Genomic DNA, 11161 nt, shown 5'->3' on the forward strand with positions numbered 1-11161 from the left:
CTACCAAATCCACACTGCCCCACACTCTCCGCGTACCCCTTACCCACACCCACCCAGCCCCTTTACAACGACAACCAGACAAACGCCACAGCACGCTCACCCCGCCCGCCCCCTCTCCCGACGCCAAAGATCCAGCACAACAATCCCACGCCACCGCCACCGCCACCGCCCTCCTCTTCAGAGGCCGTCAAACGTTGAGCTGGATCAAAGTACAAATCAATGCTTTTGATAGGCGATAGATGCTCTTTTGATGCTCTTTCTCTCTCTCTCTGCTCTCTCTTTTACTCTCTTCTTTTCCCTCTCTCTCTCTCTCTCTTCTCTCTTCTCTCTTCTCTCTCTTTTTCTCCCTCTTTTCTCTCTTTTCGCTCTCTTCTCTCTCTCTTCTCTCTCTCTTCTCTCTCTCTTCTCCTTCTCTCTCTTCTCTCTCTCTTCTCTCTCCCTTCTCTCTCTCTCTCTCTCTCTCTCTTCTCTCTCTCTGTTCTCTCTCTCTCTCTCTCTCTCTCTCTCTCTTGTCCCTCTCAAACTATGTACGTGTCCACGTCCACAATGTGTCATCCAGAAATGTCAGAATAAAGTGCTCACAACCATCCGAACAAGACCATTGGGCATTTTTTCCATTTTTTTCATCTCATCGTCACCAGCGCCCTCCTCCTCCTCCTCCTCTTGCTCCTCCTCCTCCTCCTCCTCCTCCTCCTCCTCCTCCTCTTGCTCCTCCTTCTCCTCCTGCTGCCTGTTCCCTCCACACGACGCAGCGCCCTGTGTCGATTAGATTGGTTGTAGACGTGTGGTGTGCGAGGCGGGAGGTTGCGGGGTTTGTGGGACCTTGAAGAGTTGATTGGGTGGCAGTGTTCATCAAACCCGGGCGTGGGAGACAGGAGCTAGTGCAGCAGCATGGCGCTCCCCTTTATTCAAGAAGCCGAGACGTGCGTGGGCTTGAGGACCTGGGCGGCTGACGCGTGTCACCTTCTGCTGCTGACGTATCACTGTTGTGGGTTTGCCGCGTGGCTTTGAATGGGGCATGGTAGATGGCGGCCAAACAAAAATACTATCAAGGCCATGGTCATCTGCATCATCTGGTACTCGGGCAGTGCCATCAATGGTATTGCGGGCAAAAGGTACGCCGTGGCTGCCCCGACTCGACCACATATTAGCCAGGATGCCCCTTGCACTTGAGAACTTGACTCCCTGTTCTACCTCTCGTCTCTTGCCCCGCCTCTGTTTCACGACCTCACTCTTCTTCCTCTTCCTCGCTGCGCCCGCCCTGCCCATCATGGCCCTGCGTATGGACAGTGCTATGAAGCATTTTCCTTATCCCACCACCGTCTCTTTTGTCCAGCTGGTCGTGATCAACACAGTCCTGCCCCTATTCCGCACCACCAAGGTCAGCTACCCTCATCAGACCAGAATCTCGTCCCATTTCTCTGAAACCCATCCACACTCACTGGAGTTGGCACCGGACTTGATTATAGCCCGCTGTCATCCGCCGGAAAGATTGGTTTAGCTGGGTCGTTCCCTTGGCCTTGCTCAAGGTGCAGTCCCGCCGCTCTTCTCGCGGCAACATGACCTACCACCCCTGCCACATCATCTACTCACCCCGTTGCCCCGGGCTGCCTTGGCGTGTGATACCCAGCTGCTCGTTACCCTATCCTCCCAACTAAGCATTCTAAAAGTACCCGTGTCCTACGCACACACCGTCAAGGCGCTCATGCCCATCTTTACCGTCGTCCTCTCTCGCATTTTCTTGCGCCAAAGCCACAGCTGGGCTGCCTACCTCAGCCTGGTTCCCATCATGGCCGGTGCGCTCTCACCTTCAGCCCCCTTCACGACCCCTCAGTCCAGACCTCGAACATACACCTTGGACGGTGCTCTCACTCATTACCGACGCCCCCTTTTGCACGCCATCTTTGGCCTCAGGTGTTGTCATTTCCTCTGTCACCGAGCTTGAGTTTAACATGATTGGCCTGGTCTCGGCCTTATTCTCCACTTTTATATTTGCCGTCCAAAACATCTTCTCCAAAAAGGTACACACCAACACGATCAATGGGCTACAACGCTCCGCCCGCTCCTGTCCAACATGTACCTCACGGCACCCCTTTTTTTTCGATGCTTAGGTGATGAAAGCAGGTGTCGATCACATCTCCATCCTCATCGTTGTCAGCCGCGTGTCCTTGGTCATGCTCCTGCCCTTTTGGTTCTTCCACGAGGGCTTTGCCATCATGACCAATAGCATCGAAGAACACTTGTCGTCTTCCGAAGTACGTGCGCGCCTTGCCACTCTCTCCATTGGGACCTTTAAACTTCCAAAGAATTCTTGAGGTCTATGACCTTGTAACCCTCATGCACGCCACCCACGGCCTTGGCCACAGATGTGGTCCATCTGGGGCAAGCTGTTTCTTTCTGCGCTAGGCAACAGCTTCCAGACCATCTTCGCATTTACCTTCCTCTCGCTGGTAACGCCAGTGACGTACTCGGTAGCCAACGTGGGCAAACGTGTGGTCATCATTGTCCTAGCCATGATTGTCTTCCGAAACCCCGTCACCTGGCAAAACCTGATTGGTATCAGTATTGCCATGGTAAGCCCAAGCATGCTTGTTTTCTACCCAGCAAGCAGAGAGAGTGTTCTCGTGCTGACTTGACGCTTGCCCATCTTCACAATCACAGCTCGGCATTGCCATGTACAACAAGGCCAAACTGGATGAGAAAGCCCAAGCCAGTGCCATCGCAGCCGTCAGCAAGCAGCTACCCTTGCGCATGTTTCAAGACGGAGATGCCTTCAACAACAACACCCGATATGGGGGTTTGAATGCTGGCAAGCCATTGCCCTTTGAGCCGCTTCAAGGAGTAGCCGTTCCGCAAACAGTCTAAGCAGCTCTTGGTATCAGTCCTTTGGTCTTATCTGTGTATCCAGTCAATCATCTGCAACAGAGTTGCATGCGTGTTCTGATGCTTGAATGCCGTGTTGTGTGGACAAGTTTCATCCTTATTATGATGCCTTTCCATGGCTCGCGCGGGCTCAGTCGATGCCGTGACCATGCGTTTGCCTTTTTTTCCGTGTTATCATCCCTGCTCGTCCTCCCTTTGTCTTGACCGTCTTGCCACTTGCCCATGCTGCGCACCAACTAGAAGCACTTGGGCCCACGGCCTTTTTTTCAAATGGGATGTGAAGGAATTTTACATTTTACTTAGAGTAGCAAGTGGGCAGTTGCCTTGAGCTCATTGCAAAGTCTGTTAGCGTCAATCACATACATAATCATTTCGTAGGCTCCACGACACGTAGGTATGGGAAGAGTAGATCCATGGTGGCTGGAAGGGGAGGGGAACTAAAGATTGAATTCGATGAAGTGCAGAAGACTAATTATCATCAGGATGCAAACATGACTTGACTTGGTGACTTGTCTTTCCTTTCCCAACAACGCGAGCCTAAGTTTGGCTCCTGGAAGTTGAGCTGTAGTTCACCGGGTACACACTCGCAGAAGCATATTATGACTGTCAATTACGAAACGAAAATGCGTAAAAACGTGAAAAAAGGTGTAGATCGCGGCACCTGCACGATCTGGTCCATCGACAGACGCATCAGGCAAAGAATGCCAATTCTCGGCGCTGCGCAAAACACCACATGGCGTGCTGGACGACGCAAAGAGCACAAAACTCGTAAAAACAAACAAACAAACAAGCAAACAAACAAACAAACAAAAAAAAAAAAAGACAAAACTCGTAAAAAATTATGGCGAAATTCCGGGCACAGAAAAAAGAAAAGCAAAGCAGGAAGATAAGTCAGGAGCAAGTGGGGTTGGGAAACTACAACAATTGGAGAGAGCGGCTCCTGGGTACGGGGATGAAACCCATTAGCCCAAGGCCACGGTGGATAAGATTTCAAAGAAACATCAGCAAACAGGGATAACGAATACACATGCAAATAGGCGTGTTTGGGCACATGACGATGAGTGAATGTCACTTGCGGCCCAACTTTAAACACCCGACTGCCAGCGAGGGATGTGGTCTCGGTTCACGCCAAACTTGTCTAGAACCTTGCGCTGATAGGCCGCGTCTCCCTCGGCCGACCGCTGGCAAACGCATACGTATACACGGAAACCAAGAAAGGCAGGTCAGAGTCGAGACATCAAGCCAGTGCAGAAGCGATCAAAGTTTTACTGACGTGGACGCGAGCTGGTTCGTAGAGACGCATAAAGACGGAGTCGCTCTTGCTCTTTGCACCAGCACGAGAGACGGGGCGTGAGGGCCCTGCACTTGTCGTCGACGAGCGCATCCTAGATGTGAGACGCAGCGTGGCATCATAAAAGTCAGACGAAGGCCAGTTGTTCAGAGGCCGGTTGTCACATGATGGAGCCTTCCATGGGTCAAGATCCACCTACGCTTTCTTTTCAGCCTCCCAGGGCATGGCGGGGCGGTGCGGACGATCCATTTCCTACGTGCCACGAGAACCAAGCGAATGCGAAAGGCGCCAGAGAAGTACAGTGTCAATCATTGCAAAAAACGAAAACCAAAAACCAAAAATAAACAGCAAACAGATAACACGTCTTGTCGCAGCGCCAGCGGAATGGTAGACACGTTCAAATCACATACATCGTCAACTTCACGGGTGATGATGGCTTGGCCAGCAATGGCTACATTAGTCTCATCGTCATCACGACGCCCCTCGAGACCAAGGCCCACACCATCCTTGCCGAATCGGGCCTTGTGCGTGCCGGTATAGCTACAACAGAAGAAGCAAGTACCATGATGAGGCAGAGTGACGTGGCCAGCAAGACGTGCAGTTTGGGTACTTTCGACGAAAAATCGTACCTTCCGTGATTTGTGAGGCGGTGATAAACTTCCGGCATGGTCACGTGTTCCTCATGTACATCAATCTCCTTGTCGGCGGTGGTGGGGCGCCACCTTAATGCAACAAAGTGGATGGCGATGGAGCGACATGAGCCTCAAGCCAGGCATGGAATTATTAAATGGCATGGGCCGGTCACCGACCTACCATTTGTCATGAGTCGCGATGCGTTGGGGCGTATCGTTTTGAACGCGCAAGGAAGAAATCCAGTTTCCAGCTTCCTTATACGTCTTGACCTGCTCCGCCGTCATGCCCGGTTGGAAGCTGTGAACACGGGCCGTGTTGAGCAAAGGCAAGTTAAGAAGCCATGTGGGCAATGCCATGTCGCAGGCCGACACGGCGAAAGACAGGAAAAAAAAAGAAAGGAAAAGACAAAAGATCAAAAGGGGCATGTGGCACGACAGTGCATTGGTGCATACCCGGGCAGCTTGCCAACAGGGTCACGCTCGCTAACGCCATGATTGGATCGCCATTTGCCTCGACCGTGCATGTATTCTTCACTCATGGACATCTAGACTCAAGGAGAGGCATTGAGATGCACCGGCATTCACATGTCAGTGAGGAAGGATCCACCAAGCATGGCATTGTGATGAGGTTGCGCGCCCAGGACCAACCGTAGAGACGTGGAACTTCTGCTTGGCAAGCCCTTCTGGCATGTTTGTCAGTGGATTGACGGTCCGTCCCGATGTGTCACGCTCTGGGTGAAAAGACAGAAGGTGGGGATGTTGCCGAGAAAAAAAAAAAAAAAAAAAAAAAAAGAAGAGTGACAGGCACTCGCAAGAAGCACGAGGGGAAGCAGAAGGTATCATACCACCATGCTGCCCATAACTTTCACTGCTACGGCGCGCCGAGACCTTGCCAGGGCCATACACGTTGGTTTGAGGCGTAAACTCCCTGTCAAGAAGAAGACGAGCAGGTGTGAACCAAACACGGGCGTAGGGTGAGCAGAGGTTCAAGTCACGAAAGAAGCGTGTCTGTAGGCACGAGCGTATCCTTTGAAGGTGGGATATGGGTGGCACTGTCGAGGAGGCAGGTTTGCCTACTTTGACAGGCGCTGTTTGGCGAGCTGGGATTCTTGTGCCGGGGTCGGGGGAAGGACCCGGTGACCACTGCTTGAGCTGGCACGAGGTGCATGAGTTGGATTGTGGGAGTTGCGCTGCCAGGTCGAGCTGTTATCATGGCCTGGGTCCTGTCAAGCAGGCATTGGCATTTTTGGATGACACACAGCTTCAGTCAGATTGTACCTCGAGCCGACGGGCCAGTGGCTCAAACAAAACAAACAAACAAACAGACAGGCGCCACGCCGATTCATGTCAGCGTGCGACACGGGCGGGAGACTTGCATGGAGCTTGACGCTAGAGTGGGTGAAGCGCACGTTCTCCTGGCGAGGCACACTATGCACGGCCTCGGTGTGACTCGGGGGCTCGGCATGGCGGGCCTATGGGGAAGAGCGCCCAGAACGGGGTTTGGTGCGTGCCGTGGGGCCATGTTGAGACGATGCGATGTGTTGCGCTGACGAGACGATTCAAGCAAGAGCAGTGCGAGCCTGCGTGGGCGTAAGACCAGACGGCGGGGGGCCGTCGGTGCTCCCGCCAAGACCACAGAGGGTGCCGAGTTCGGGCGTTTATGAGCAGGCGCCTGCATACCTGCTTGAACTTGACGGTATCACCGTAAGCGTCACGACGAGGATACATGGCTGCGGAAGCTGGAAAAAACACTCCCGGAACGCGGCTCCTTCAGCAGTGGAAATGGGCGCCACCGACCGTCTCGTGTGACTTCCAAATGCACGAGAACAGGGCCAAACGCGCACGACACGAAACCCAACCCGACAACACTTGACCAATCACTCCGTGTGCCGCCGCGAACACTCGATCCTCGCAAGTGGACAGGGTGTGTGTTCGAGAGAGAGAGAGAGAGAGAGAGAGAGAGAGAGAGAGAGAGAGAGAGAGAGAGAGAGAGAGAGAGAGAGAGAGAGAGAGAGAGAGAGAGAGAGAGAGAGAGAGAGAGAGAGAGAGAGAGAGAGAGAGAGAGAGAGAGAGAGAGAGAGAGAGAGAGAGAGAGAGAGAGAGAGAGAGAGAGAGAGAGAGAGAGAGAGCTGGAGAGAGAAAAAAAAATAAAGAGAGAGAGAGAGAGAGAGAGCTGGAGAGAGAGAGCTTGAGAGAGAGAGCTTGAGAGAGCTTGAGAGAGCTTGAGAGAGAGAGAGACGAGACAGAGACAGAGACGGAGACAGAGAAGACAAAGATACACGCAGCGTCAGAGATGTGAGTGTTGGGAAAGGGGCGGCGGTCAAATCCCGTTGCCATCACCGCGGTGTTCAGAGATGAGCTCAGGATCTCCGCAATGCCGAAAAGTGCAATGATTGTCAGACTTCTGCGCCTTAACCGTTATCATGTTTAAAACACCACTCCTCAAAGTAAAACAAGATGCTACCACATGTCCACGTGTCGTCTTGTCTCGGCGCCAAAAACGCTTCTTGCTCTTTCTTTCCGGATTGTCATCATTCTCATCTTCTCTCACCGGAAAGAGTAATGGCGCTCCTCTCTCTTGCTATCAGCATGTGTGAAGTCACATCTCTTCCTTTGGCTTGAGTTCAAAAGGTAACAGATTCCATTTCAGTGCTGTATCTCTGCTTCTGATCTCTAATCTTCTTCGTTCCCTGCTGCGTCAACACCTGTATCCACATCTCTCTCACTGACATCACTCTCTCGTTTGCGCGCATCATCCATTTTTTTTTTTCTTTCCCGTCTCCTCGTGTTCAGGTCAGCAGTGACGAGATGACGGGGTTGCCTCTCCTCGGGCGCCTGCTCGGGCTACTCGGGCTGTCAGCTGCTAGCAACTAGAGCCCGGATTGGCTCGCGGCGGTCTCCTGTATATTGCGTGCCTCTACCTCCTTTTTTCTTGGTGTTTTTTTTTGATGACAGCGGATGTCATGACGGCCAGCCAGTGAGGAGATGGAGTATGGTGCACGGTTGCGCGCAGCCTGATTCGACTTGCCTTGCGGTTTCTTTTGCTCGCAGCTGTTCTTCAACCATCAACATGTCGGTCGTCCCCACTGCTCGCATTGGCAAGCCCGCCCCAGACTTCAAGCTCCCCGCTTGCCTCAACGGCTCCGAAGTGGGCGAGATCAGCCTTGAGCAATTCAAGGGCAAGGTACAGCGCAAACTTTGACCCGAGTCCTGCTTTACCATCTCCAGCCCCCCACCCCGCCCGCACTCAGCGCACCTTGCTTGCCTCGGACTGCGCACTATCTCATCTCACCCCTCATCATGGCTCAACGTATCCCAACTTCCAGTATCTTGTCATTGCCGTCTACCCTCTTGACTGGACCGTACGTTGCTTGGGTGCTGAGCAACCTCGCTGAAGCCCCCGCCACGCCCACAGCCACAAGCCGGCGACTGCTCACGGTTTCTTGATTTGATGTGCATGTTCTTGTGGATAGTTCGTGTGCCCCACGGAGATTCTGGCCTTCAACGATCGCGTCCAGGAGTTCCGCGATGCCAACTGTGAGGTCATTGTTGGATCGATCGATAGCGAGTTCTCTCATCTGGCCTGGGCCCAGCACCCCCGCAAGGACGGTGGCCTCGCCCCCATGTCCATTCCCATGTTCGCCGACAAGGCTCACACTTTCACAAAGGCTCTCGGCTGCTACGTCGAGGAGGAAGGTTGTGCCCTGCGGTATGTCCTGGCTATTGCCCTTGCACATGGCCTGCCCTTGACTTCTGTCTCACCTGGATATTATACCCATTTTCTTGCTGCTGCAGTGGCTTGTACATCATCGATGACAAGGGCATCCTTCGCAACATCACCATGAACGACTTTCCCGTCGGCCGCAATGTCGATGAAGTCTTGCGTCTCGTCAAGGGTAAGAACACGCCGCTTCATGTCTACATGTCTTTCTCCCCACGCGTATATCGTGCTTATCGTCAAGTGTCTCATGCGGTCGCCAACTTTTCACGGCCGAATGAACATGTAGCTTTCCAGTTTACCGACAAGCATGGCGAAGTCTGCCCGGCCAACTGGACCCCCGGCGCAGATACGGTTGGTTGCTTTGAAGATGGTGTTTACGTGGCCGGTTGAAGGACACTGGACGTAACCGTATTTTTTTCTATCATCTCCCCCGCTTACCATACCCATGCAACTCTCTTGATAGATTGTGCCCCATCCCGCCAAGAAGGCCAAGTACTTTAACAAGGTCAACGAGTAAAGCCGCGATAGCCACCTGCGGGGTTGCTGCACCGACGTGGTGCCCTTTGAGCGGTGCCGTGCAACGCGATGACCTTGCTTCTCCCTTGGAGGAGCATCAGGCACACGGTGAAGCGACTCATGTCTGGTCAAGGCGGATCAGTCCCTGATATGGTGCCTGAATTACTGCGGCCACAAAATTGACAGTTCACAGTTTGCACAGTGTTTGTCATACCTATATGGATGAATAAAATTCAGGGATGAATTGGATACTTTCAGACCGCTCAGCGGCAACGAGTCAATCATCAATGCCCAGGTCAAGAAGGCCTGTGGATAGACCCTGATGCAAGGGCCCAATGGCATTGCGGAGCACCAGGCTCGCAAAGAGTAGAGGGAGAGGGAGAAAAAAAAAGGAAATAAACAAGCAAACGAGGATATGACAAGAACAAACACGCAAGGAAACACCTGGGCAGGGATAAAGACGGATAGAAAGGGCAGATACTAAGCGAAACCAAAGCAAATCATAAATCATCTAACACGAAAACACCTGAGCCTAGGAAGGGTCGACCACGACAGTGGCTAATAAGCTGCAAGGTCGCCCCCTGTACACCTGTACATACGCCGCATCCTAGCTCGGGTCCATCAGACCCGGGCTCAACCAAAAGGACATCATGAACATTGCTGCCTCACAAAGACATGTGAGGCTCGCTCGCCAATGAACCGGCTATGGACTCAAGGTCCTTGATGGGACTCAAAAAGTCAATATCCACATCAGCGTCTCCAGTGTTGTGCCGCGGCGAAGAGAGCAGGCCGGCCGTTACTGCCAACGTCGCCTTGGCCGGATCAGGTGCTCCTGAAGTCTGATCACTTGCGGCAGTGAGGGTGTCAGCTGATGCCACCCACTCAGAAGCTGTCTCAAGCGTTGCGTCACCCAAAGTCAAGTTCGAGGGCAGAGCGTGAGGCGAACGGCTCCGTTCGACGCTCTCAGCAATCTGCTCAATCAGTGCCTCGGTTGGAGGCGACATGCGGGTCACGAGTTCGTACCGCTGTTCACCGTGGAAACCACTGACCATGACCCATAGGTCATAGCGCGGCGTTCTCTTCCAGTCATAATAGCATCGCACCACTTCGCGAACGCTTCGATGGCTTAAATACTGCAAAGCGCAGTCAAATGTGCAACCGCAGGCAGTGTATTCATGTAAGACATGCGTACAAAAGGTTGTGTTTGGCGGTGGATACCACGTCGACGCCCAAAGCGAGGGACAAGGCATGACGCACCCGGCGCTGTATGGCTGGAAAGTTCTTGCCAAACGCACTGAGACCAATCTCAAACATGTCCAGTTCATGGAAGGTAAACTCGCGCGGCATATCAGCCCGCTGTTTCGCAGGACAAGCAGGTGGCAACAATATGAGCCCGTGAAGACTGTGCTCGGTCGTGGCATGCAGTCACCACAGCCAAGTACTTGCGCAGCCATACACGAAACACTTACCAACGCGGGTCCAAGGGCAGCCTTGGCTAGTTCAAAATCACCTTGCTGCTCGGTTAGCACGCGCAGCGCAATCCACGCTGCTTCATCAGACCGCATTTTGCCAGCACGCGCCAGGCGCAGAAAAGCATCCAAAGCTTGTTGATCTAAAGAGGCGAAGAATGCGGAGGGCCATGAGCTTCGGACGGCGCATATGCGGCTCCATGGACTGCCAAGCTGAGAGCGCACCAAGCTCTCGTGGAAGCCACGTGGGCGTGGAAAGTTCAAGGAATCGCTTGTCGACGCAGTTGGGCACGTCCAAGGGAGGCACAACAGCTTGGTATTCGACACCCGTTCGCGACTGTCAAGACAAGACAAGACACACCCAGGAAGAGAACACAACAACCAAGGTCATGAGCCCAAGGGGATAGACGGAGCCATTCATGCGAGACCGCGAGTCATTCAGAGCCTAGTCAAGGAGAAAAAGCAAACGAAAAGGAAAAAAAAACCCAAAAAAACCAAAAAACCAAAAAAACCAAAAAACCAAAAAACAAAAAAAAACAAAAAAAAACAAAAAAACAAAAACCCGCACCTCAACGTGCTTGGCTGGACCTGTGGGCAGGTCCAACTCAAGGCCTTCAGCAATGGCAGTGCGAAAGTAATCGGCCATGTG

At 53.0% G+C, this 11161-nt stretch overlaps 4 protein-coding genes across 4 annotated transcripts; 2 read left to right on the plus strand and 2 right to left on the minus strand.

Moving 5' to 3' along the window:
- Positions 1 to 250: 250 nt before the first annotated feature.
- MONBRDRAFT_29680 (uncharacterized protein) lies at positions 251 to 2865 on the plus strand (the record flags this gene model as incomplete). The annotated part of the gene is made up of 9 exons (XM_001750108.1): positions 251 to 527; positions 781 to 811; positions 1026 to 1115; positions 1156 to 1381; positions 1631 to 1796; positions 1915 to 2021; positions 2112 to 2255; positions 2367 to 2573; positions 2662 to 2865. 9 exons carry the CDS (start codon positions 251 to 253, stop codon positions 2863 to 2865), a joined length of 1452 nt encoding a protein of 483 aa, XP_001750160.1.
- A 1255-nt stretch (positions 2866 to 4120) lies between these two features.
- MONBRDRAFT_29681 (uncharacterized protein) lies at positions 4121 to 7143 on the minus strand (the record flags this gene model as incomplete). Its single annotated transcript, XM_001750154.1, has 11 exons — positions 4121 to 4268; positions 4374 to 4426; positions 4585 to 4714; positions 4804 to 4896; positions 4988 to 5104; positions 5260 to 5351; positions 5455 to 5537; positions 5652 to 5734; positions 5884 to 6029; positions 6216 to 6278; positions 6604 to 7143. The coding sequence occupies 11 exons, from the start codon at positions 7141 to 7143 to the stop codon at positions 4121 to 4123; spliced, it is 1548 nt and encodes a 515-aa protein (XP_001750206.1).
- Positions 7144 to 7876: 733 nt separating this feature from the next.
- On the plus strand, positions 7877 to 9044 carry MONBRDRAFT_12294 (uncharacterized protein; the record flags this gene model as incomplete). Its single annotated transcript, XM_001750109.1, has 6 exons — positions 7877 to 7990; positions 8133 to 8168; positions 8280 to 8515; positions 8602 to 8702; positions 8814 to 8878; positions 8991 to 9044. 6 exons carry the CDS (start codon positions 7877 to 7879, stop codon positions 9042 to 9044), a joined length of 606 nt encoding a protein of 201 aa, XP_001750161.1.
- A 241-nt stretch (positions 9045 to 9285) lies between these two features.
- MONBRDRAFT_34445 (uncharacterized protein) lies at positions 9286 to 10399 on the minus strand. Its single transcript, XM_001750155.1, has 3 exons — positions 10301 to 10399; positions 10066 to 10176; positions 9286 to 10032 (listed from the first exon to the last, which is right to left on the minus strand). Exons 1-3 carry the CDS (start codon positions 10388 to 10390, stop codon positions 9709 to 9711), a joined length of 525 nt encoding a protein of 174 aa, XP_001750207.1. The 5' UTR covers positions 10391 to 10399; the 3' UTR covers positions 9286 to 9708.
- Positions 10400 to 11161: the final 762 nt, after the last annotated feature.

This window comes from Monosiga brevicollis, genomic scaffold (assembly GCF_000002865.3).
Source record: "Monosiga brevicollis MX1 MONBRscaffold_37 genomic scaffold, whole genome shotgun sequence".
NCBI classification, from domain to species: Eukaryota; class Choanoflagellata; order Craspedida; family Salpingoecidae; genus Monosiga; species Monosiga brevicollis.